The 23933-nt window shown below is 52.2% G+C and overlaps 1 protein-coding gene across 3 annotated transcripts; it reads right to left on the bottom strand.

Annotated features, from left to right (window-relative positions):
- ODF2 (outer dense fiber of sperm tails 2) lies at positions 1 to 23067 on the bottom strand. 3 transcript variants are annotated; one of them, XM_044440059.1, is made up of 21 exons: positions 22805 to 22823; positions 21300 to 21381; positions 19475 to 19637; positions 17997 to 18122; positions 16929 to 17099; positions 15246 to 15412; positions 13797 to 13926; positions 12873 to 13004; positions 11521 to 11595; positions 11306 to 11377; positions 11056 to 11172; positions 9970 to 10155; positions 8682 to 8791; positions 7994 to 8129; positions 7289 to 7399; positions 6675 to 6779; positions 5559 to 5717; positions 4126 to 4226; positions 3415 to 3577; positions 2220 to 2345; positions 1 to 1514 (listed from the first exon to the last, which is right to left on the bottom strand). In XM_044440059.1, exons 3-21 carry the CDS (start codon positions 19613 to 19615, stop codon positions 1341 to 1343), a joined length of 2502 nt encoding a protein of 833 aa, XP_044295994.1. In that variant the 5' UTR covers positions 19616 to 19637; positions 21300 to 21381; positions 22805 to 22823; the 3' UTR covers positions 1 to 1340. The 3 variants fall into 3 exon arrangements, with proteins under 3 accessions (XP_044295994.1, XP_044295992.1, XP_044295995.1); XM_044440057.1 differs by lacking the exon at positions 19475 to 19637 and having other exon boundaries at positions 22805 to 23067; XM_044440060.1 differs by lacking the exon at positions 16929 to 17099.
- Between the last annotated feature and the right edge of the window lie 866 nt (positions 23068 to 23933).

The following is a 23933-nucleotide window of genomic DNA, read 5'->3' as shown; positions in this document are numbered from 1 at the left end:
TATGTGAGGGAAAAAAAACTTTATGATAGCACCTTTTCAATTTCAAGAAAATCACGTTAATTCAAATACTTAAGTTTTTTTTTTTTTTCAATTCTGATTTGATGGCCTTATAAATATTTTTAACATTCAAAACAGCAAGCCAGTTGGCCAATTTTCGCAGTCACCAACCCATCACCACCTATTCAGGAACAGAAGTTGACGAAGCATAAATAATGGGAAGACAAGTGTTATTTCTATCTGTTTTCGCAGAGGTCAGAAAAGTGTGTTCAAGCAATCTAGCAGTTGCGTTAGATGAAACGCCAGACCCGACTTGGCGGGGGGGGGGGCGATCAGCATGTTCTACTCTAAAGCAGGAAAGGAGTTCTTCAGAATATCACGTAATGAGATCACACAGGCACAAGGCCACCCAATAAAAACAAACGGATGAATATATGACGAACATAATGCTCAACAGGAAGCCCTGCGTAAGAAAATGGGAAATGGTGAAATAGGTGTGGATCTGCAATGCGGATTGCAGGAACTCTTCCTAAGGAATAACCAACATGCAGGTGCCTTCCCCAAAAGCAGGGTATTTTGCCCGTACTCCTGAACACTGGTTATAATTACGCAATTAAACCAGCAACGCCTCCTAGAATAACTTAGAAGGGAATGGTCTCCAAAAGTCACGCCACCCCAGCATGGATTTATTTACTTGCTGGGGCTGTTGGATCATGTGGGCGTTTGTTTTAAATATTCAAGGTGCAACCATGCCTAAAAAAAGGTGGTTTTGTGACATGGTGGACAAACCCCCACACAAGCCGAGGGCTGTTTTAGGGTTGTGAGTGGTTTTGTAACGATGCCACAAGCCGGGCACACAGGGTTCATGGGACACAATGAATATTCACAAGCTGGCTGGCATGAAGTATCTCCCTTGCTGCGACGGAGCAAACGTGGCCCACGCATTTTGCCCCGCCGGGCGCTGCTAGCAGACGCAGCCCTTCAACGTGCTCACCCTTCCTCTGAAGGCCAATTAAAATTCTCATTAGCTCTGCCTTGAATACACATGATCTTCGAATGGGAGGAATCGCGACAGGTGTTCACAAAATGTTAATAAAAGTACAAATATTAAAAAGTTGGCAGGTTACTTGCAAAATCGGTAACCTGTGTAAGGCACTAGAAGACCGGGGAGAGGGCAAGCCCACCGTGCTCTCCAGTCTGCTCCGAGCGGAAGGCGCATCGCTCACCAAGAACAGGATGAAGGCCCCGAGCTGTGCAGATCTTGGAATGTTATGGCTTAGAAACAGGTCCGCCTGGCTGGGCCAGAGGCGAGAGAGGATCCGGTGTTAATGGGAAAGTTCGGATCACAGAGGAGAACGGGGACGGATGGGGGAGCTGGACAAAGCACTGTCCCCAAACACGTTGGCATAGGAGGACTTGAGGAACTGGACGTAGTTTTGCATGCTGCGGTTGGTGCTGTCCGACTGCTCGAGGCGGTCCTTCAGGTCTTGGAGGCGGCTTTGATAGCGGTGCTCTGCCTGCAGGGAATTGAAGAGATCACGTGTGCACCAGCTCCATCTTTAGAGCAGCTCAGCGTTGCTCTCCTACTCTCCCTCCCTGGGCCGCTTGTTGCTTTGCACTTTGCTTTCTGTTGTTCTTTTAAACATTTGCACTGTATTTTGTATTTTTCACTATTTGCACAGCAGCAGCTTTTGGTAATCTAGCCAGGTAACTTCAGTTTGGAGGCAAAATTATAATCGCCTAAGGAGAGTGACAAGGAGAGAGCCAGTGTGGTATAGTGGTTAAGAGCATGGGATCGAGACTCAGACGATCTGGGTTCTAGTCCCTGCTCAGCCATGGAGCCAACTGGGTGACTTTGGGCCAGGCACAGACTCTCAGCCCAACCTACCTCACAGGGTTGTTGTTGTGGGGGTAAGATGGAAGAGAATGATGTAAGCTGCCTTGAGCCCTTTGTAGGAAAAAGGCAGGATATAAATCGGGAAAAATAAAAAAATAAAAAAAAAGGACAAGTGGACTCGAATTCATGCACATACAGGCAGGCACACATTGTATTTCAGCTCCCATGCAGCAGGGGGCTCTCTTCTTAAGCGGAGGAGGAACAGATGCAAAAGAATTCCTCCGCTGCCTCTCAGAACTCGGCCCCTGAACCGATCCCTGTTGCTCCCCAAGCACCCCAGGGGCACCAAAACTGAGGCGACCTCCGCCACACGAAGCCCACTCACGTCATCTTTGCTTCGCCGCAGCTGGTTCAGTTCAGTCTTTGTCCTGCTCAGCTGAGTCTCCAAATCCAGCATCTTGCACTGGGATGCTCTTTCCCTTACAGCTGCTTGGTCCCTTGCTTGTTCCAGCTAGAAGCAGGGAAAGGCAACTGGTGGTTGGAATGAGGCGAAGAGCCTGCCCTAAAGGGGCGATACCTGGGACCCCAGTGGGTACAATCCTGTATCAGTTCAGACAGGAAGAAGTCCCATGACCACCAGCACTCCCCAATCACACTGAAGACTATTGCTTTAAGTGCTGTAATAGTTTTTTGTCCTATTGTAAGCCATCGAGAGGGACATTCCGGATGTAAGACAGGATATATTTTTTTCAGCTGGCCATGAAACTCTGGGAACTGTAGGATACCCTTGTCCTGACTAAACTTCCATGGGACTGCATCCTAAGACATTCAGAAATGTAGCACTCCGTCTTTCCTCTCACCCTTTGGAAACAGTTGTCTGCATTTTGCCCCTCATTTCAAGGCAGAATAGCATTGAGAAAACAATGCTAGAGAATGAGCAACCGGAACGGAGGGAAACTTCAACCTTCGTCCTCAGGAACAGAGAGAGACATAATTCCTCAGTAATTTCCCAGGAACTGTGGATGTAAACATTTCACCCAAATCCATACCCTGCCCCCAAGAATTTACAAGTCACTGTGGTTAAAAACTTGTAAAGTGTGGGGGAGAGAAACAAGAATGCACTTTCCCCTATAACATTAGTGGGCCAAGAGGCAATAACACCTTATTTATAAACGCTTCCCCTCCCTCCAAGCTCATGCGGCTTCCTCATTTCTACCTTTCAGTTTAGTTTTTCCATTTCCAATCCCCAGTCCGTAAATATAGCCATCAGGAAAATATAAGCAGAGGCAGCAAGTAGGACATGAATGTCTAAGTGTTTGGCTTAAAGCTGGGTTTGGAGCTCTGTCTGATCACAGTGCTTCCTGGGGAGTTTGGGTCAGCTGCACTCCCCCAGCCCCCCCATGATTTTGGAGTTGTGAGGATAATGGGGGAGGGATCCCCATGGAAACAGAGGAGTGAAAGAGTTATAAGACACCAGAACCCCCCTGCTGAAGTTCTTTTGCAGGGAACTCTGGCAACGGCAAGAGCAGCCAGAATTGCCCCTGCCTCAGTCAGACCCTCGCCAGGAGAGAGCGACCCACCTGCCTCTTGGCGTCATCGATGGCCATCTCCAGCTGGCGTGCTAGCGAGCTGCATTCGCGGGTCTTCTCCTCCAGGCGCAGCTGGGCCTGGTGAATCGACTCTTCCCGCTTGGCGATGACCTGCAGGAACTCGATGTTCTGCCCACTACTGGCTTCGAGTTTCCTGAATGGCAACAGGGAAAACTTTCACAGACCTTTTGGAGTGAAGTGCCGGCACCCAATCAGCTAGAGCCATCGATGAAAATGTTTCGATAGGCTAAGGAGGTGCCTCGGATGATCCAAGATGCAACTTTTCTTTCAGTCCTGGAGAAGGGCTTCAGACAGAGGGGTCCCACGAGGCAGGGCCAGAACCTCCCCAACTGTCATGAGGACACGTTCCGGGGGCAACCTGGCCCTCTGGGCTGGAACAATCCCCCAGAAGTCAGCTGGTACCCAGCATGCTGTTGCTTCGAGCTTCCTGTTCCGTTTCTCCCACCACAAAACAGGTCCACCTCCAAGAAGTTGGAGGCACGCTAGCTGTCTTCATTTTTTACCTCCTCCTCTCTGCCCTCTGGCCCAAGGTCCACAAGCAAAGCACAGAGCTCCCAAGACCAGGTTCATGCGACTGCTGCTGACCGATCTACGCAAGTGGGAGGACCTGGACAAAAATGGCTCAGGCACCGTTCACCTCTCCCAAAGCAATCCTCTACCCACCCCACCAAGCCTCCTCACCTCTCCACTTCTTCCAGCTTGAGGACCAGCTGCTTGTTCTCCTCTTGGGCTGACTGGTATTTCTCCCTTGTGATTTCCATCTTGTCTCCCTGAAGCTCAATCTAAAATGAGAGGATCGATAATAATAAAGATAAACATGTGATGTTTTCAACTACACACAGGAAAAGTCAAAAGATGTGGGTGCTGGGTTGATTCATGCAGGAATGAATCCCTTTCCGTGATTCCTAGAATGAGGAATGGAGCCAGAGAAAGAGGGAGAAAGACGAACAAGGCAGCAATGCAAGGGCTACCAAGCCTAGGCTCTAAATGGAGCCAAGGGTCACTGGTGTTCCCTGCCAGAATCTGGGGTCCCTGGCGCCAGAACACGGCCCTTTGGCCAAGGGGTCCTTTCTTCATCAGAGCGCCCAAAGCCATTCCCCACGGCCATCCACGCACGCACGGTGAATTACGTGGGGAAAGTGTATCTGGCCAAGGAGGCTTGCCCCACCTGCCCCATTTCCCATGCTAAGTGTTGTACGTGCTCCCACTCTGGGGACTTTCGAGAGACAATTGTGATCCAGGATGGAAGACCTCCTCCTTGCCGTCACACACACACAATGCTGCCCGCCACCTGCAAGCAAAGCGAAGCACACAACATGAAGCGAGATGCACAACGGGACAGCAACCTTGGGGGAACGGGGAGCGACCTAGTTTTTACTTCCATCTGTCGAGGCGCATTTTGCACAATGAGGCCTGCTTGCGATCTTTAGGGGCTCTAAAGGAGGTGGATCAGCAAAGGGGGCAGATGTAAAATCAGGGCAAAAAATGACTCGGTTATAAACAGGCCATGGTGACAGAGACCATGGCTCCAGCAAGCTACAGGGCAACCACGTTTGGGGTGGCTGGGGACAAATGTTGAGCCCATCACATGACAGAACTGCGTATTTATGAACACAAGTTTCTGATCCTCAGGCTTTCTAGCCATGTGAAGAATCTGATACATGGATTCCCACCCCAATGCCCCTGTCAGCTCTTCCTGACCCTTTATTTTCACATTTGTCTTCTTCCGTCATGAGGCCTAGAAACCTGACTTCTTTTTTTTCCAAGGGATCTAGCCGTTCTGGGGATTCTGTGCTTGGGCTGCTACAACCCAGAATGCAGACATTTGCCTGAGGGAATGGAGGCAGCCGCAAGAATGGAGAGGTCAGGGAATTTAACAAATGGAAAGGCACGCAAGTTAACATGCTGGAAAAAAGGCACCGGCGACAAGCAAAGCAAGCTGACACAGAGATGGTACAAAGACAGGCCACACATCCACTTATTCTGCAGTGCAGCGCTTTAATCATTTCAAAAAGAGACGAGACAAGAGACAAAGACGGGATTTCCTGGGTGTGAGAGGCTCATTTGGGTCCCCTGCTCGCGGTCCGCGTGGGTGCCTTCTGCCAGTCCCTTACCCGCTGACGGAGGTCTGTGATCATGGCTGACAGGTCCGTATTCTTCTTCTCGTAACTCTTGAGCTGATCCTGACACTCGGCCAGTTTCGTTTCGGTGAGTTTCAGGATCTCCGGAAGCTTTTCCAGCTCGGCTACCTGGCTCTGGAACTGCTTTCGAGCCTGTGGGCAGAAATGCGGAAGACAAATCCTAACGTGACTTCGGGGCACTTAATCAACAGAAGAGTCAAAGCAGTGCCTTTTGGATAAAGGGCTTCATTTTGGCTTCGAGCTCTGTCGGGTGCAGGAACAGACAGAAGCAATGAGATGGTCAGATACTGGTGGGAAGAAAGCAAACGGGATACTTGATTTACTGAATTCATCCCCACAGCTCACTAAAGGCCAAAATACACATGACGTTAAATGCATCTGTATCTGTTTTAATGCAAAGAGTGTCCCCCAGAAGAGGGCAGATCATTACTTGCGGGGAAAGCAAAGTGGGGAAAGATCAATTGAATTGCATGGGGTGTGTGCAGGTAAGAGCTTCAGAGACGGCAACTGCTGTTGGATTCCAACTCCCATCAGGCCCAGCCAGCATGGCGAACGGTTGAGCGCCACGGAAAGTATAATCCAACACCTCTTGGAAGGCCACAGGTCTCCCTCCCCCTGCCCTGACACGGCGAGCCACATCCTCCGTGGGAGTGGTTTTCTCGTGGAGCCTGCCACATTTCCCCCAAACGCCCAAATGCAAGCGCAGGTCCAGAATGACTGGGACCTCTGCGACACTCCACGGCCCTTTCCAGGCCTGCAACTGGAGAGGCCTTCCTTGGAAGGGCCCGGGATGGAAGCTGGGGCCTTCGGCTCACACAGCGGGGCTCTGCCACGCAGCGACGGCTCCCCCCGAAGCCAGGCGCTCCTTGCTGCGGCATCAGCGCGGCCACTAACAGTGTGACGGCGAGCACGCCTGCAGGCCTTCCCCAGTCGCCCAGAAGTGCCGCCATGCTTAGACTGCGTTGGGGGAGACACAAAGCGACGCCTCTGGATCGTAAACGGAAGAGAATCGCAGAAGTCCGGGAAGACTGCAATATATAAAGCCCGTCACTGACCCCGTGTTCCTGCAGCACCCAAAAGAGCTCTTACGTTTTCGATCTCTTTGCTCATTTCTTCTTTTAGCGCCTTGTTCTCTTTGTCACAGAGTTCCAGTTTCACAGTCACCTCATCAGCCTCCATTCGGGTTTTCAATACCTGGACACAAAAACGGCTTCATGTTTTCAAAGGAAGAGGGACACAGAGGGACCACAGTGGCAGTGGGCAGGATCGGAAGAGGAAGTCGGGAGATGGCAGCAAGGCCTTCCTGTTGAAGCAGAACTGAGATGCCTCAACTGGGTATCCTCATCAATGCTACTGGAACAGCAGGGCAGCTCTGCCTCACTTTCGAGACCATTTCCTCAAGAAGCAGTGGAGCAAAATTCAGAGCTCCCCTCCCTAAAACTTCCGGAGCATCTGCCCCTCTTCACTGCTGTGCAGGGATCTCGGAACCCTCCTATGCAGAAGGGCCCAGCGCCGTTGGTTTGCCTAGGGGCAACTCCACCTCAGCTCCACCCAAAGGAGCAGCTGCTAATGAATGAAAGCCCGGGAAGCTCGCTGACATGGAGAGCCCCAATTCTGCCCCACTTCCAGGGGTCAGTTCAAGAGCACCTGGCACAGAACAGCATATGACGGGGTGCGAGGAGAACAGGTCCTAGAGAACATACCTGATTCTTGTAGGATTCTATGAGCCCTTCGTAGTTCTTCAGGGATGCCTTGAGCTTGGCTATCTCCTGCTGCGCCTGATTCAGCCTTTCCTCCACTGGGATCATGCTATTCTGTAAGAAAAGAAACGAACACGCTCATTCCCAACAAGGCCAACGCTGCGCACACACTCACATGCCGCCCCTCACCCTGAGCAGAACCCACTCCGAATGCCTTCTGTGCCAGCTTGGGGGAAGCCATGGATCCTGGGGCGTGGTAGGGAGTGGGCTCCACTGTCCCATGACACCCCACTATTTGCGTCTGTTTCTGAATAATGGGCTTGTTGGTTTGTTTATTTATTTTTCGATTTATATCCTGCCTTTTTCCTACAAAGGGCTCAAGGCAGCTGACATCATTCTCCTCCTCCACCTTATCCCCACAACAACAACCCTGTGAGGTAGGCGGGGCTGAGAGTCTGTGCCTGGCCCAAAGTCACCCGGTTGGCTCCATGGCTGAGCGGGGACCAGAACCCGGATCGCCTGAGTCCCAGTCCCACGCTCTTCACCACCACACCACACTGGGTTAGGGACTCTAATAACCACAGTGGACTGGCCAAACATAAATTCTTCCCCAAAAAGATGCAGGAGCCACTCCTGGGGGAACAAGGCCAGACTGGCTCCAAAGCCACGTGTATTTTCGATGCCCTTCTCTAGCAATCCTCCACCAACCTTCAGCCTCTCATTCTCGATCTTGAAGGAGGTGCTCTCTGTGACCTGCCGGTGCAGTTTATCCACCAAGGCGTCTCTGTCTTCCCGCATCTTGTCCTCCAAGGTGGACTGCTGCTCCAGCAGTTCTGAAATTCGGCTGCCACACAGCAGGGGAAATGAACCGTTAAATGCAAGGAAGAAAGGAACTGCCTGAGGACAAGGCAGAATTTCAGGCACCTGTCCGGTGTGCTGAGTCTCGGTTCTCGAGCGCGCCGTGGCGATGGACAGCGGTCAGAGCAAGTTTCTCCAATGATATGCTTTGGCTCGCAATTTCCACCCACCCTGGTCAGCTTGCACAATGGTTAGGGGTCCTGAGAACGGCAGTTCAAACTACCAGCAGGGTACCAATTTGAGGAAGGCTGGGTTAATATTGACTCCAGACCCAGGAAACCAGATTTTTGGACTGAGGTCACTCCATCACAAGCAGAAACCAAAATGGCAGGCAGCCAAGTGGCTTCGGCACTGTCAGTCCCACAACTAGCCAGACTGCAGCAATTCAGAGGTCCCGCTGTCCCTGACTGGGGCTGATGAGATTCGGAGTTCCGAATATCTGGAGGGAGCGAGGTGAGGCTGGTGCAACATCCTGAACGCAAAGGCCAGGCCAGGCCTCCTCCCAGCTCACCTCGGCAACTCATGGAGCGATTCTTACCTGTTCAGCATCACTATCTCAACCTCCAGGTCACTTTTGTCCTTTACCACTTGGTTGTAGCGGCTCCGCCAAGATTCCAGGGTGGATAACGCTTCGGCAACGTAGGTGTCCTGCACACAAGGCAACAAGGACGGGGGAGGGAGGGTTGAGAGCAGAATCACATGACTCCCGGTAGGACGCAGAAACCAATCTGAGACACCAGTTCCCCCCCGCATGAGGAGCTGTACGAAAAGAACTGAATTTTCACATCACCCCTACACTTCTAACCACCCTGGTCAAAATATAAGCCAAGGTGAGTGTTTCCTGTTGTTTCAATCATCCGAGTTGCGTGAATTGAAAACCGAAATACACACACAGAAATGCATGGAAGAAAAAGGTGAGGACAGGAGTTTCTACCAGCTCCCGAATGGGCTCTAGAAAGCAAACAGAATGCAACCAAACATAAAATAAAATTGACCATACACATTCAGTTTAAAAAGACAATAAATACAACTCTGTTATTTGAGAACTATCAAACTAGATTCTTAGAGTCTCATCACAGCGGCGTCAACAAAGCCGCTGTTCAGCTTTTGGTCAGCCACTGCCAATCTTGCAACCCTTTAGCTGTAAGGAATGTGTTAGAATCAAATGTTTAATGTTAAGCTTGGTCATCATTGGTAGATATCCCTCAGTAAACTGAGAATAACCTAGGTCCTAAATACAAAGAAAAGGAACGCTGACGTTCCTCTAAGCTCCTGAGCTCGGCCTACAAATCAGGCCTACAGATTTTTAACAACAGGCTCCTTCTAAATACTGCAAAGTCATAGCTTAGGAATACAATGCCAGGAATGTCTTTCAGAATGAGATATTTAACAACTCATGTACATAATTCTCAAATACACGCTTTAGTTTGAGAAATACAACGGGGTCAGGGGGTGGGGAACAAGAGGGTCTGGATCCCCTCTAGATTGTGTGCATGTATGCACAGCACTTAATTGTTTAATTAAGCAGCTTCTCTCAACCTCTCTGCCAACCGCTGCGACACGCAGCGGTCCCCTTTCAGCAGGAGGAGATGCTGCTGTTCAAGAGAGGCCCATGCAGCTCAAAAGCTCGCTTCACTCACACAGAACCTCCCTGCACCTATCTTTGTCCTTGCCTCCTTAGATGCAGCCAATAAATGTAAGAATGCAACTTCAGATTATATTATGAGTGTCCTCGGAAACAGAGAAGGGCACCTGGGGAAGTAATTGCACCTCCCGGATGGCAGAGAGAGATGAGCAGCCCGGAGGACAACGGTGACGGCCATCACCTTTTCTGCTAGCTGGGTGTTCAGCTGCTCGGCGTACTCCTCGCTGCGCTCCGCTCGCTCTTTCTGCGCCTTGATTGCTTTTTTGAGGGCTTCCTTGTCACGGTCCCCCTTTGCCTTCAGCTCCTTCAGCTGCTCCATAATGTTCTCCACTTCAGCCTTATGCTGAGCTGCAACACGCTCCAGATTCTGGGGGGGACGTGCAAGATGTAAATCGAACTGTATCCAGGGACTCTTTCCCACACAACAGCAAACACCAGAATGCAGGAGGAGCAAAGGAAGCCTGTGGGTCCATCTAGACCTTCAGGGTCACCTGACTGACTGGCAGGAGCCTTCTGGGCTGCCCGATCAGGGACCTGGATGCAAGGAACACACGAAGCATGTGATTCCACCACTGAATCACCTTCTCCAACTGGTGCCCTCCCAAATTTTTCGGACCACAACTCTAGCCAGGATTGGGAGGGTGCCAGGCTGGGGAAGGATGCTGTAGCTTTGTGGTGGCAGAAGAGACTGCATCACTTCTAACTAATGACAGGGGGTCATTTTGCTTTTTAATTTTATTATTTATTAAAAGCTTTTCTAGGACGTTCACTACAAGCGTCTCAGGACGGCTTACAAGAAAAAGAAAAGAAAACAAGGCACTGCGTCCAACCTCAATAATAAAACCCAGAATAAAACCAATCCAACATTAAAATGATAGGAAAATAAAAAGGTTTTCGCCTGATGCTGAAAAGAATAAAGCAATAGCGCCAGGTGAACCTCCCTGTCGGGGAGCCACCACCGAAAAGGCCCTTCTCCAGGTAGCTACCCTCCTGATCTCCTTCAAGGAGGGCTCTTGGAGAAGGACCTTTGCCTCAGAACTCAAGGGGCTCCCCTGAACGATTTTAATGCTCCCTGAATGTTAAAAACTCCCTGTATGTTGGAAAGGAGCATGTCAGGGAGAAAGCTTTAGCCTATCGCCCTTCTCCTCACTGGGCCAGTTTGACAAAAGGCCTCGGGGAGCACGAAACAAAATGCCACCCTCCCGCCTCTTCGGAATGCCTGTGTACCACCGAGTGCCCATTACTGAGGACCGCAAGAGACTCGTACCCGGATCTGGATGCCCAGGCGGTGGTTCTCGGCTTCCTTATTGCGCAGCTGTGCCTGAAGGTGCCCCCGGACCGCTTCCATGGACTTGGAGAGCTCAGATGCAGTCTTGGCTTGGTCCTGAAACAGGAAAACCACCAGGAAGCATCAGCAAGGCAGAACTCCGCCTCAGGTAGACACACAGGTGCGCCGCAGCCTCTCCCGTTGCCCAGAACGTTCAGACTCCTGGCACAGAACCCCAGGAAGAGCGCACCTTTTCTGTCTGTATCTGAACAATCAAATCTTCCACTTCCTTTTCTTTGTCTTGCAGCTTCTTTAGCAATAGCTGCAAAAAAGAGAGAGGAGGAGAAATGCGGCCGATGCAAGAAAATCACAGCACGGCTGAGGAAGGGGGCAGGTCTTGCGTCTTAACACTGCCATGAGGCTGGGGCAAAAACCTGCACCCTGAAGGTGCTGGTTCACACATACCGCTTTCTCGCCATCAGAGTCGGCCAGCTTCTTCATCAGTCCTGCCTGCTGCTCTGCCAGTTTCTGAGACTCTTTCTGAAGAAGAGAAACCAGCCGCATTCACGGAGGAATTTTTAAAACTCCCATCCCTTTTTCGGCAGGGCCTTGGCTTTTGCTGAGCCATGGTTGTCGCTCGCTAAAAAGATGAGCTCATCCCCTTCTGTACCCAAAGAGAAACCAGAGCTTGGTGCCCAGAATAGCGGCTGCCCCGGAATAGGCAGCATCGTGTAAAAGGAAGAATTCCAAAACTGTAGCATGGTTGGGATGATTACGACTGAGGACATCTGTAGCCAGTCTTTTCAAGGAAAAGTTTCTGCGCTTACAAGTGGAAAGACATAAAACAAGATCTTAAAGCGCTTAGCTTCAGCAGTGAAGCTCAATGAAACAGCTGTCAAACATCACAAGGGCTGGACGGAAAGAGCTCATCTCCTGGTCTTCCAGCAGAGATGGAGGGGGACTCAGACAGCAATGCAACAGCAAGCTCTTCTCTTGAGCTATCAGGTCCCCTGCAGCATCTGGGGCCATGCACTGCTTTTAAAAGGATCTTACCATCTGCGGTTCAGGACTGATTCAACCCCACAGTTGTGCAAAAACGTGCAACAAAACAAAAACCCACAAAAAACAAAGAGTGGGAACTCCAAGTCCTGAATGTCAGCACCTTCTTTGCAAAGGACCTGACCAACTGCATGGCAGTTCCGTCGCTTTAACTTTCCCTCCCAGACGTTCCCTACGGAGCGTTTTCCGCCAGCAGCGGGCAAGGCCTTAGAGACAAAGCAAGCAAACTCGCGTGGTCGGCAGTGCGATGGACAAAGCTGTTTTGATTCCCTTGTACCTGAAGTGGCCGTTTCCTGGTATAGGGTATCAGGCAGACCAGGGAGGCTGCAACAGACAAAATACAGGTCTCCATCTGTTAGCCGTGCTTTTCACCTTGGGAGGGTGAACTTATATTGAGTCAGACTCCTGGTCCACAAAGCCCCGTACTGTCAGCATGGACTGACTGCGATGCTTCCCCAGAACTTCAGGCGGGAGTTGTTCCAGCCTCACATGGAGAGGCTGGAATCTTCTGCATGAAAGGACGTGTTCTACCACTGGCTACTGCTCCTCCCAGCGGGAGCTTTGCAAAAACTCCACATGGAGAAAGGGTCACCGGCGCCAGGGCTGCCCAAGCAGAAGACTAAGCCCCAGGCAGGAGCTGGCCCACAACCCCGCCACGTGAGCTCTTCCACTCCGGCACCGGTTCCACACGTGCTTCTTCGGACCTGCCCAAACAAGGGGACCCAGAAAGACAAAGCCAGAGCTGCGGCCCTGCTCACCTCCCGGCTGTGCTGCTCTCTAAGCAGGTCTCGGAGTGTCCGGTTGGTTTCTTCGAAAGTGCTCAGCTTCTGCAGCAGCAGCTCCTTTTGCCTGGTAAGCGTGTTGATGTCTGAAACTGTCATGTGCTTCTCCTGAAACGATGGGAGAGGAGCACTGAAGCAAGGTTAGGACATTTTCCATCCGACAGTCCTACGCTCTGCTAGGAGTGGGTGCCGTTAAGACGGGACTTGGGGGCAGAGGTCCAGGGACCCGCTCGGCAGAATGAGAAGCCCCCGCTCCCTCCCAAACGAAAGGAGGCCTGATTGATCACATTCCAAAGTTTAAAAAACGCAATGCACACTGCCACCTACAGAAGGGTGGGCAGGTGCACGAAGATGGGGCAGCGCCCCCACCCCAATGTACTAGTTTCCTGTTTGCAGATGTACTGTTTAAAATGCCCGCGTGCACAAGGAGACGCTGAGACAGGCAGGCAGAGGTGTCTTCCTGCACACGGAAAGCGTTCTCCTCTTTGTGGAAGGGGCTCCACCCCATCGGAAGCTTTCACAAACAGAGGGTGAGTTTTGCAGCTCACCCTTCAGCCACCAGAACTGCATCCCTCACTGGCCCAGCTACCTGGAGATGTTCGAAGCAGAACTGAAGAGAAGGAATGGGGGTCTGAAAGGGGCCTCGCTTCCCGAGCCAACCCACTGGTTTCCCACCGGCACTCGGAATACCTGGTCCGAGCGCACCACACCGTCTCACCGGGGCTACGCGTGCAGATACAGCCTTTGCTGCCGGGGACGCGCAGAGAAGCAGCTTCTACATTCTGCCTCCTGTCCACGCCCTGGCAAGCCGCCCAACCCGCCCCCCATTTGCCCGTCCGCAGCTGGGGAGGCTCCAGACCCAGAAAACAGCCACGCAGCATCACCCGCTCGGGCACGTACCGTTTTCAGCTTGCTGATGGTGTCCTTCAGGGCCTGGATCTGCTTGGAGGCGGCCGCTCCATCCAGTTCTGCCTCTACCAGCTTGGCCATCAAGCATTCCTTTTCGTGCAGCAAGTGCCGCTTCTGGAGTCTGGAAAGCGAGAGCAGGTTACTCCTAAGCACCTTGTGGGCAGGAGCAAAGAAAGCAGCTGAGCTGCGACGCACGAGATAAAGTGGGCTCCTCCGTTCCTGGCATGAACCGTCTGAGCAGCTCAGTGCGGCTTAGATGGGTCTCCCATACAGGCCTTGACCAGGCTGGCGACTGGGCCCAGTCGACGCATGCAGCAAGAGGAGGCAGTAGCTGGCTAGGCTACAGCACGATGCAAGGAAAAGATCCCCTCTCTGCTTTCCTTCTCCCCCACCCCAGAATCATTCCCATCGGTAACATCTCCCCGCGGGAACTGGTAAAGCAGCAGCTCGGGGAACAGGCCGCAGGGGAAACTCTTCCTCCGAAGCACTGGCCCTCACTCGTGAGTTTACAGAAAAAAATCCCTGCATTTAAAAATGGCACCCCCCCCACTTCCGCCTCGAAGAGGTACAGCCCGTTGGGCCTCGTTTAGCTTGAGCTGCATGACCGTGCCCCTGCTAGGACAAAAGCAGCCGGGACAGGGGGAGGGCTTCGGCACCCCAGCATCCCCACTTCCCCACCCCATACAGGAGCTGTCCTCCCCCCGGCTGGCCTGCCGGGGACTAAGAGCCTGTGCTTCCTGGGAGCAGCCGGCCTGCGCCGCCTTGGGGCTCGCCCCAAGCCCCGGGAGAATGGGAGCAGCAGGAAAAGCCCTGCTCTGCTCTGGCCCGCCTACCCTAAGACGACCGCACTGCTTCAAAGGCCAGTCTTCTGTAAGCTCGGCCGTTCCGCTGCTCTGAAGCGAGGCCCTTCCCACCGAGAGGGAGCAGGTGCGAACCTGCCCCCAAAGCCAACAGGCGGCCCGTGCGGAGCCCACGCCCTTCATCCACAGCTGCCCCTCGGCCACTGCGGCTCAGCTCTGCCTCTTTCCCTCCTTCAGCTCCCCGCCATCCCGCCCCTCCCCAGCCCCACTGCATTAAGGCTCTGTATCTGGAACGCTGGGTTTAGCGTGCGAAGCTGCGTCTCATTCAGCAAAGCGGGCTGGGGGCTCACAGGGCAACCCCTGCCCCACGGACAGGCTAGCCAAGCACAAGACTTTTCTTTTCTTTGTAAAAGAAACGCAGCCTTTTTCCCATGCCGCTCTAAGATGTTACAAAGAGTTCGCTTGACTGACCGTCTTCCACCATCAAACAAAAACACGACTCCCAGATACAGAGGAAATGATCTTACTGTCCCTTTAACCACACTTCCAGTTCTGGCCGGTTTGACACTCTGAGTGTCCAAACTGGGCGTCCTACGGAGAGGGAGGGAGGGAGGGAGAGGGCTGGCTGCGCTGCCATTACATGCTAAGGTCTTTCTCCTCCTTCATGCGTTCGATGTTGCGCCGAAGAACAGTGTTCTCATGTTCTGTCTCTACCAGCTCTTGCGTGACCTCCTCCAGTTCTTCCTTCTGCTCATCCAAGAGACGCTTGGCCACACAGCGCGGCTCATCCCGCTTGGGCATTTTGACCTGTGGACACATGCCATCGGTTCAACAGTTTAACCAGCCACGGCCAGCAAGAAAAGCTGGAGCTGCTTCTGCACACAGTCATGAGCATGGAAGGAAAACCGGCAGGACACCAGGCTAAGCCTAGTCCCGAATCCGCTGTGTTGCAGATGCGTCAGAATACAGCCTCCACCTGAGGAAAATACTTTGGGGCAGCCTTTCCCCACACAGTGCCCTCCAGACAGTTTGAACTTCGGCCCCCCATCGCCCCTATCAGGATGGCTGTTGGTCAGAACTCTTGGGAGCCGTGGTCTAAGAGAGTCTGGCAGGACGTCAGGTTGGAGAAGGGCTGCTCTAGACTTGGTTTTTTCCAGCAATAATTCTGTATAAAGGGGCAGATCAAAGATGCAGCACAGTTGCTCATCTCCCTGCTTCTTTCAGCTTTGCAATTCCACCCTCTTTTCGGCTTTTAAACGGTGGGCAGACAGACGGGACAGGGGAAAGCGGAGGGTGGGAGGCAAACAGAAAGCATGTGCCCAGGCCCCCTGAGTCGAAACACGTCTTGCCTGACTCTGTACTCATCAGACACAAGAAAAGAAAGAAAGAACATCACAAATAAAGATGAAAGGAATGCTGCGGCTGACAAGTTAGGCAAGGTCTGTTTTAAAGGAAGCCATGGGGAAAACGTAAGGAGGATAACCCAGGCCTTGGGCCTCTGTCTGCTCCAGCTGGAACGTGCTTTGTCCAATGAGAGCATGAACTCTGCCACAGCCAAAACTGAACAGTGCTGCTTGAATGGAATGTCAATATCTGCAGCGCAGCCATTGTTACAACGTACCATATTGCCTGGAATAATGGCCCCCGCACTTATCGTTATAGTGCTGCAGCGGAGCAGTTGATGATTTTGCAGGGCAGAACAGTGCATTCTGATTCAGTGGGTGACCATTAATAGCAGGAGAAAGGTACAAAATTCTTCTTGAAATAAAGCACAATCATTCCATGTTCAGGTTCCCTCCAGGAGCCGCAGGACTTTTTCCTGTATAAGCATGCATAGAACTGTGCTTTGCTTTACGAACACGGTGCCCTTTGCCACGGTCCTTGTCTTGCTGCCTTTGGAAAGCTTGCTTTGGCCAATTTTCTTCTCTTCCTCACATTAAAGAGAGAGAGATCCAAAAAGCAAACTTGGGGTGGGGGTGAGGGAGGGAGGGAGGGGATCATTTTTCTCTCAGTACCAGAAAACAACAGGTTTTGATTCCACAGTCAACACAGAAACAGAGCCAGTCAGAAGGGGGCTCCCGGGCCATCTAGTCTGACCCCCGGCTCCGCTCATGACACGCCCACCATGTGCATGTCCAGCCAAGCTGGGTCTCAGGAAATTCTATCCATAATTCACCATTAACTTGTTCATCTCACTGCCCCAAGACGCTTCAGCAAGGAGTTGCCATTCCGTGGTGTTTTAAAAAGAAGGGAAAAGGGGGGATCAGGAATCCCAAGGGCACCAGGTGGGAGAGCCCATTTAGCACAACTCTGCACGCCTCACCTCGTTTTTCAATGAGCCCACAACGTTCAGTAAACTGTCGATCTTCTTCTCGTACTTGTTCATTTTGCAGTGAATGGCGTCCTCCTCGTCTGTTGAAAGATCACTTAAGCGGAGCACCGAGAGCAACTTTTCGGAATCTGGAGGAGTGATTTCCAGGCGATGGGTCGGCCCCTGACGGAAGGGGCGGGTGAGACATGAATAGGAGTTGCAAATGACCAGAAGCCAGCCTAGCACATCCTGGCCCCTTTCCGATCTTTTGGCAATCTGGAACCGGCCTTTCACATGTAGGCGGGCCCGTTTGTTGGGTGCCGATGCCGTGTTCTGATGCGTTGTTTTAACTGCACTCTATTTATGCTCATAAGCTGCCTCAAGTCCAGGTTTTCTTTGTTGAAGAGCAGGGTACAAGTCAAACGAGGAAAAAAATACCCTTGCCCCCTCAGTGGAGTGGAGAAACCAGGTCTCCCAGGAAGGACTGCGCCAGAATAGAAACTCTGCATTTCTGCAGCATTCAGAGAATGCCATATGCATGGTACCAGCACATCTCAAAATAGCCTGTAAGACAGGCCACTATTATTACCCACCCAACCTGCAGACGTTGGTGGATAAGACCAAGTCCTAGCCTGATCCTCCTCATGGGTTGTTCATTGTTCACCAGCTGTGCCTCGTCAAAGCAGCTGCATCCAGACAACGCGGTAAGAAGCCGTGGCTTGTTAACCATGGGTACGTTTCACTAACAATGCACACTCCACCTGAATGTGGGCTATCGCGTTGTCTCGACGCAGTCAACGTCACTTCTGTGAGGTTGCGCGAAGTGTTCGGGGGGGGGGGGGGTTTCTGTGGAGTTGCACAGTTGTTCTGTGAACAACTGGGCAACGGCACTTCCAGCGCGACCGTGCTGGGGAAAGTATACTCTGTTCAGAGCCGTCTCTGGACTGCAAGTGCCTTCACTCCCAGCTGCGCCTGAGGGATGCTGGGTGTCTGCACTCCAGCACTGCATCACTGCAGAGCAGCTTCTCCTAGAGGCAGGGGCCTCCTAGCGCTTGGGAAAGGACGCAACGGCGGGCCTACCTCCCACTTGTACGATGACTCTCTGCAGGGTGTTTTGCCGGGGGGCATCCAGGGGACTTTGGTTTTGACTCGAACACTGCGGTGCACACTCACGGTATCCCCTTTCATTTTCTGCTTGTGCTTTTGCTGGGGGCAGGGGAGAGAAAAAGGACACGCGTATTAGCTGCCCGAGGCGCCCGTCAAAATCATACTCCTATCCAAGCAAGCGGGTAAAGCCGGGGCCCGCCCCCCTGCTCCGCCCGGCGAGTCGTTCCAGCAGGCAGTACCACAGAGAAGGCTTCGCTTCCTACATCACAGTGCAGTCGCAGCAAACCCACTCAGGAAAAAGAAATAGAGGTACCCCATAGCTGGGAGTGTGTGGGGCACGCCGGAAGCGGCTTTGTTCTGTGTCAGGCAGGGCCATTGTGACATCACCCTTGCCCCGTGCTCTCTTATGATGCAAGGTACCCTTGGTTACCTTGCGGAGATTAGATCCAGGGTGTGCTGGGCAAGGTTTGGGCCGGGGCTGGCTGCCGCACAGGACCGCAAGCCCGCGGGGTGACACACGGCCCTCTGAGGTTCTCGCAGCCTCCTCCCCGCAGGCGTCAGCGACAGCCTGAAGCTGCCGAATGGGGAGGCGACGATCTCTCTCTCTGAGAGTGTATGAAGTGACCTGCATTGCTCAGAGCAGTTCTCTGCACCTCGGTGAGCGCACGGTTGCGGAAGGCTGGGGGAGAGGCCTCAGGCCAAGCCACACACAAAGAACTAAATGTGAGCTGCTTCTTAACCTAGAAACAACTAGGCACGTGCGACGTTGTGAAGGTGATCAGATGCAATCACGCTTTTTGTTCTAGGCGACAGCAGGACAGAGGCTCAGCCCACTGGGCTGGTGCTCCGACCATGAGAACATACTAAAAATGAAAGGGGCAGGAAAGCCCCCTTTGCCGGCAGCGCCTGTGGCTTTGCTGATCATCTGCTACTCACCACTTAACTTGCAGTGTGTTTTTACAGAAAATGGATACACTGCTTTCTTTCTCTGCATGTATTTTAGTGCTCTCACTCTCACCACAGAAGTAATCAAGACACCAGACAGCCTACTGATCTTGCCGCAGACGTGTAAAGTTCACATGCAAGTAAGAAGCAGTTTCCTCATTTTCCCCACCCCTCATTTGTTGGATAATTTGCGAGGTCCCTGCAGCCAGAACCTGCACAGTGGGAGCGGGATGTGAATTCTGAGGAGTGTGTTTGCTCCGGAAAATACGGCACTCCTGAATACAAGTGGCTTCACTATGCAATGCTCATTTCCTGTATCGAAGCAGAATGAGTGAATCAAGAGCAAAACAAGCACAAGCGTAAGGCAGCAGCGTGTGACTAAACTCTCCTCCTATTTGTTCACTGCCTCCCCAAAAGGTCGCGAGAGGCCTCGAGTGTCCACTGGTGCTCCTGGCGACACGTTTCTTGGGCAGAGCCCCGAAGGACAGCCAGCGGCACTCCCATACCTGGGGTTTTGCAGGTGGCGGTGTTTTCTGGCCCTTTTTAATATGGACATGGACAGGGGTATTTTCATCCACATGGACGTGCAAAGGGGGAGTGGTGGAGCGACTCTTCATAGTTCTTCTCCGGCAAGTGGGGAAGGGCATTCAGTGCGATTGGACAGAGGACCTGTGAATAAGACGACTGGAAGTAAGAGCAGCACCTCGCGCCGAGCCTGCCTGCGGCTCTCTGGGGTGGGAACACGTGTCCGCTTCAAGCTCAGCCCTGCGGCGGTTCCTCAGGCATGGGAGTGCACTGTTCGCACGCCAGAGGATGAGCAACACGGGGGGCCTAGACCTGCTGATCCTACATGCTGGCGCTTATGCTGAGGCTCATAGGCACTGAGTGCAGCCCGCTCCTTCACACTGCTAGCTTTCTGTGTGCGAGGAGGATTCGTTTCAGTACATGAGAAACAGCAGAGATACGATTCCTCCAGTTCTACCCATATGGGCCCAGAACAGCTGCACTCGATGCTCATTCTGCTCGTTCTGACCAGCATCATGCAAGCTTCCTTTCACCAGAACTGCCTTGCATAATGCCCTGTCCCCGAGCATAGATATGGTTCTCAGCTGTTTCTGCCTTACTCTACAGGAAGTGACATTGCAAAGAAGTTAGTATCTCCTACAGAGAATGGCCATCCTCGGATGTTATGTTCACCCACAGTTTAGCGTGAGATGCTTCTCCTTTCTCCTCCTCCAATGTGGTCACAAAGAGGAGCCTAGAAGAAGCCATTTCATTACAGTTCAGTGTGCATAATATTGACTATCATTTCTTTAAACAAACCAGCTTCATAATGAACCCATTGCCTGGGTTATTTCAAACAAACTTCAGCTAAAATTAGTAAGTTCGCTGGTTGAGATGACTTGCTCAAGTGAAACTGTAAGCAAAAGCTTCCAAGTTCTTCCTTACAGACATGGAAGCGGAAGAGGAGGAAATGTCACATTAAACTGTGATTTAGCATTATACCTGAGCCAGGCCATAATTCCCAAAAGGTATATTGCAATCATGTCCAAATAGGTCCACGAGATTTTAAGGCTAGACTAATCTGAGAACTGTGTATGCTCTAGTTCGCTCTCATTTCATATCACTCTGGAATACAGATGTGGCCCTAACAATCCCTTTTTAAAATGAGGTTGACACTAGAGCATTTGACATCTATTTCAACTACATATGCAGAGAACTCACGGAATAAAAAGCCCTTATATGAAACTTCTGATATGTAAAAACATTTAATCTCCTACCTCATGGCACAGGTATCGCTAGTATATCATCCTCAACCGCCATCAGAACTGGAGCATTTATTTATTTATTTACTTATTCATTCATTCAGGAGACTTCTACGCATTTATTTATTTATTCATTCATTCATTTAGGAGACTTCTATGCCGCCCCATTCGCCGAAGCCTCGGGGCGGCTCACATCCATAAATAAACTTCCATAAAATAATATAAATTAACAGTATAAATTAAGTCGCCCTGGCCAAAGAATAAAATGAATAAATACTATTAACAATTAAAATGACATTTGAATAAAAAGTTCTTGGCCTGGCGCTGAAAAGCAAATAACGACGGCGCCAGGCGGACCTCTCTGGGGAGCACATTCCATAGATTGGGCGCCACCGCAGAGAAGGCCCTCCTCCAGGTACTCACCCTCCTAATGTCCTTCACGGAGGGTTCCCAGAGAAGGGCCTCTGTGTACACCTCTTACCTGGCCCTGTCCTGAGGACTACTTTCTTTTCCAACTCTGAACTATAACTAGCATACGAAGTGAAAGCACAGCACAATTACATACAGCCAACAGGAGTGCCTCAGATGCTGGCAAGCAGTCTTTCTGGGTTGTGATGATTATTCCACTCTTGGTAGATGGGGATAATCTAAAGTGCATAAAGAAAAGAAGGCATTTACACAACAGAAATAATCGTGGCATTTCCTCCAGGATTCCCAAGCCAGCTACTTCAACTTTGCTTGTACAAGTAGCACAGCCAAGTGATTCGTGCAAGTTAGCCAGTCAGAAGCACCAAATGCAGAGATTTATCTCCTAGCATGGTCTGCTTTGGGCATCAAGAATTATCCTATGCTTATTGCCCCCTTCCAGCTTTTCACTCATTAAGCATATACTGACGATTTCCCCAATGCTCTGGATTACTTGTACCTCTAGCGTCCCACCCTCAAGGCCTGTGCCCACATCCTCCCATATCCCTAGGCCCCACAAGTATCCCCAGCCAGAAACTGTTCTAGTACACACACACACCGAACATCCACCACCACCCAGCACTAGCTGCAACTTTAAGACTCTCTGAGCCTCACCTTCATCTGGCAGTCAACACAAAAGCATAGAAATGTTTTAATAAATAAATAAAATAAATAAAAAAATAAAAAGCCACTCTATTGCTTAGGGTTCCCCGAATAGAGTGCCACATCTCTTAGCATGCAGAAGGTCCCTGTTTGGAGCATGCTAGGCTAAAGGGACTAATACTCTGAGTCTGTTTAAAGCTTCCCACGTATGTCCATCTCTTCAGTAGGTGTAATCACAGCAACAAAAACCAGCCAAATTCCTCCACCATCCCACCAGAGAGCCAGTGTGGAGGAGGGGTATTCGAAGGGCTAGCCACTCCTATATGAACACACAGGTTCCCCAAGATGTTTGCCGCAGGCCTTTCTTCAGGTGGGATTTTTTGGGTGTGACACCCTCGCCATTTTTTACCTGGTTGCAACCAAGCCCTACCCTTTGGGTGACATACTGCCACGCCTCTTGGCGGATCAACGGCTTTGCCACATTTTAAAGTGTCCATTTTATTTACAAGCGACTGTAGTAAATAAACACATGAGCGTGTTGACTGGCTTGTTAATAAGCTGAAAAATCAGCTCAACAGCTGAATCAAAATACACGAACATAGAAACATATTAACAGAGCGAGTCAGAGGGGGCTAAAGACTAAAACCGTTTTATTTTCCCAATGTTTTAGGATCTGATTGTTTTAATTGGGGTTTTATTGTCGGTTGGTAATTTTTAGGATGCTGTGTTTTATTCTAGATGGTTTCATTGTTAAACCGCCCCGAGACCTCGGTAAGGGACGGTCTGGAAAAGTTTTAAATAAACAAGCAGGCGGTCTCCCGGGTCGTTTGGTCTGATCCCCAGTCGGCTCCGCTCAGAACACGCCTACCGTGTGCGTGCCTGTCAAACCAACGAGCAAACCAAGCCACGCATTCACCGGTTTACATGGGGGGGGTGGGCCAGGAGCAGCCCCCGAGCCCCCAGGAGCAGGCGCAGCCTCCCCCGCCGCGCCCGGGCGCTCACCGTGCGGCTCGCATGCGGCCCCGGAGCCGCCGCCTCAGCACGTCCTCGAAGCTGTGGACGAGGCGGCGGTAGCTGCAGTGGCTGCTGCTGGCGCTGCCATGGAGACCCAGGGGCCGGGCGGGCGTCGCCGGCCGAGGCCAAGCAGAGGCGCCGCAGCCGCTGCAGCAGCCGCGGCACGGGCCGGCCGACGAGCCGCCGCAGCCGCACGACGCGCAGAGCGACTTCCGGCTCCGCCTCCGGGACGCCGCCCGCCGGTCCCCCATTGGACAATTCGAACCCCGCCGCCGCCGCGCGCGCGCTCCTCCCGCTCTCTTCTGCTCCCTCGCCCGCCCCGCCCCTCGCCCGAGGCGGGGCCGCGGCGTCACAAGCGCCCCGCCCACCCACGCGGCCGTTGCCATGGCGGCGCGCGGGACGCGAGGCGGCGCCGCGGGGCAGGGCCGCGCCGGGCCCCCTCGTCAGCGGCTCCCGGGAACGGGGCCCCGAGCCGAGCCTCTGGACCGGCGCAGGAACGGGCGGATCCCGAGCCCAAGCGCCCACCCGGGCATGGAGGCCGCTGCCCAGACCAGCCTGACCCCCTTCTCACCTGCGCCCCTAAAAATAAACAGAGTACGCAGGCAACGGGAAGGATCGGGGCCCTGACAAGCCACGGCCGTTGCTGAACCGCAGGGTTGCGTGGTGGGAACCCAACGGCACCAACCCTAGCTGGTCAGCGGTGCGCGACCCACAACCCGTGGATTGTCGCTGGGTCATGAAGTCTGGGTTGTTTGTGGTTAGAAAGCCACCGGACTTCTAGTCCAGCTGGGTTCACCATAGCCCATGAGTCACCAACAGCCCTTAAGCTGTACGCTGGTTTGTGATGCTATTTGAACCAGGTCTTGTTTTCTCGTTCTCGCCTAGCTCGCAGGGCTTTTTGTGAGGCCGAGGAAGGAGGAAACAATCGTCTGCTTGACCCCGAGCTCCTCGACAGAAAGGCAGCATCAACAAGCAGGAAAATAGCTTCTAATGTGGAGGTCAAGGTTCAGACAACACAGTAGGCCACATTTCAGCGACAACCTACAGTTCACCACCCAGCTCATACTCGGTCCTTGAGACTTACTGTGTTGTCTAAACCCAGGGTCTGTTTAAACAT

Source organism: Varanus komodoensis, unplaced genomic scaffold (genome assembly GCF_004798865.1).
Source record: "Varanus komodoensis strain SLA01 unplaced genomic scaffold, ASM479886v1 scaffold36, whole genome shotgun sequence".
In the NCBI taxonomy this organism is placed as follows: domain Eukaryota; kingdom Metazoa; phylum Chordata; class Lepidosauria; order Squamata; family Varanidae; genus Varanus; species Varanus komodoensis.
The sequence above is the reverse complement of the archived record's forward strand: the minus strand, read 5'-3'. Positions and strand labels throughout refer to the sequence as shown.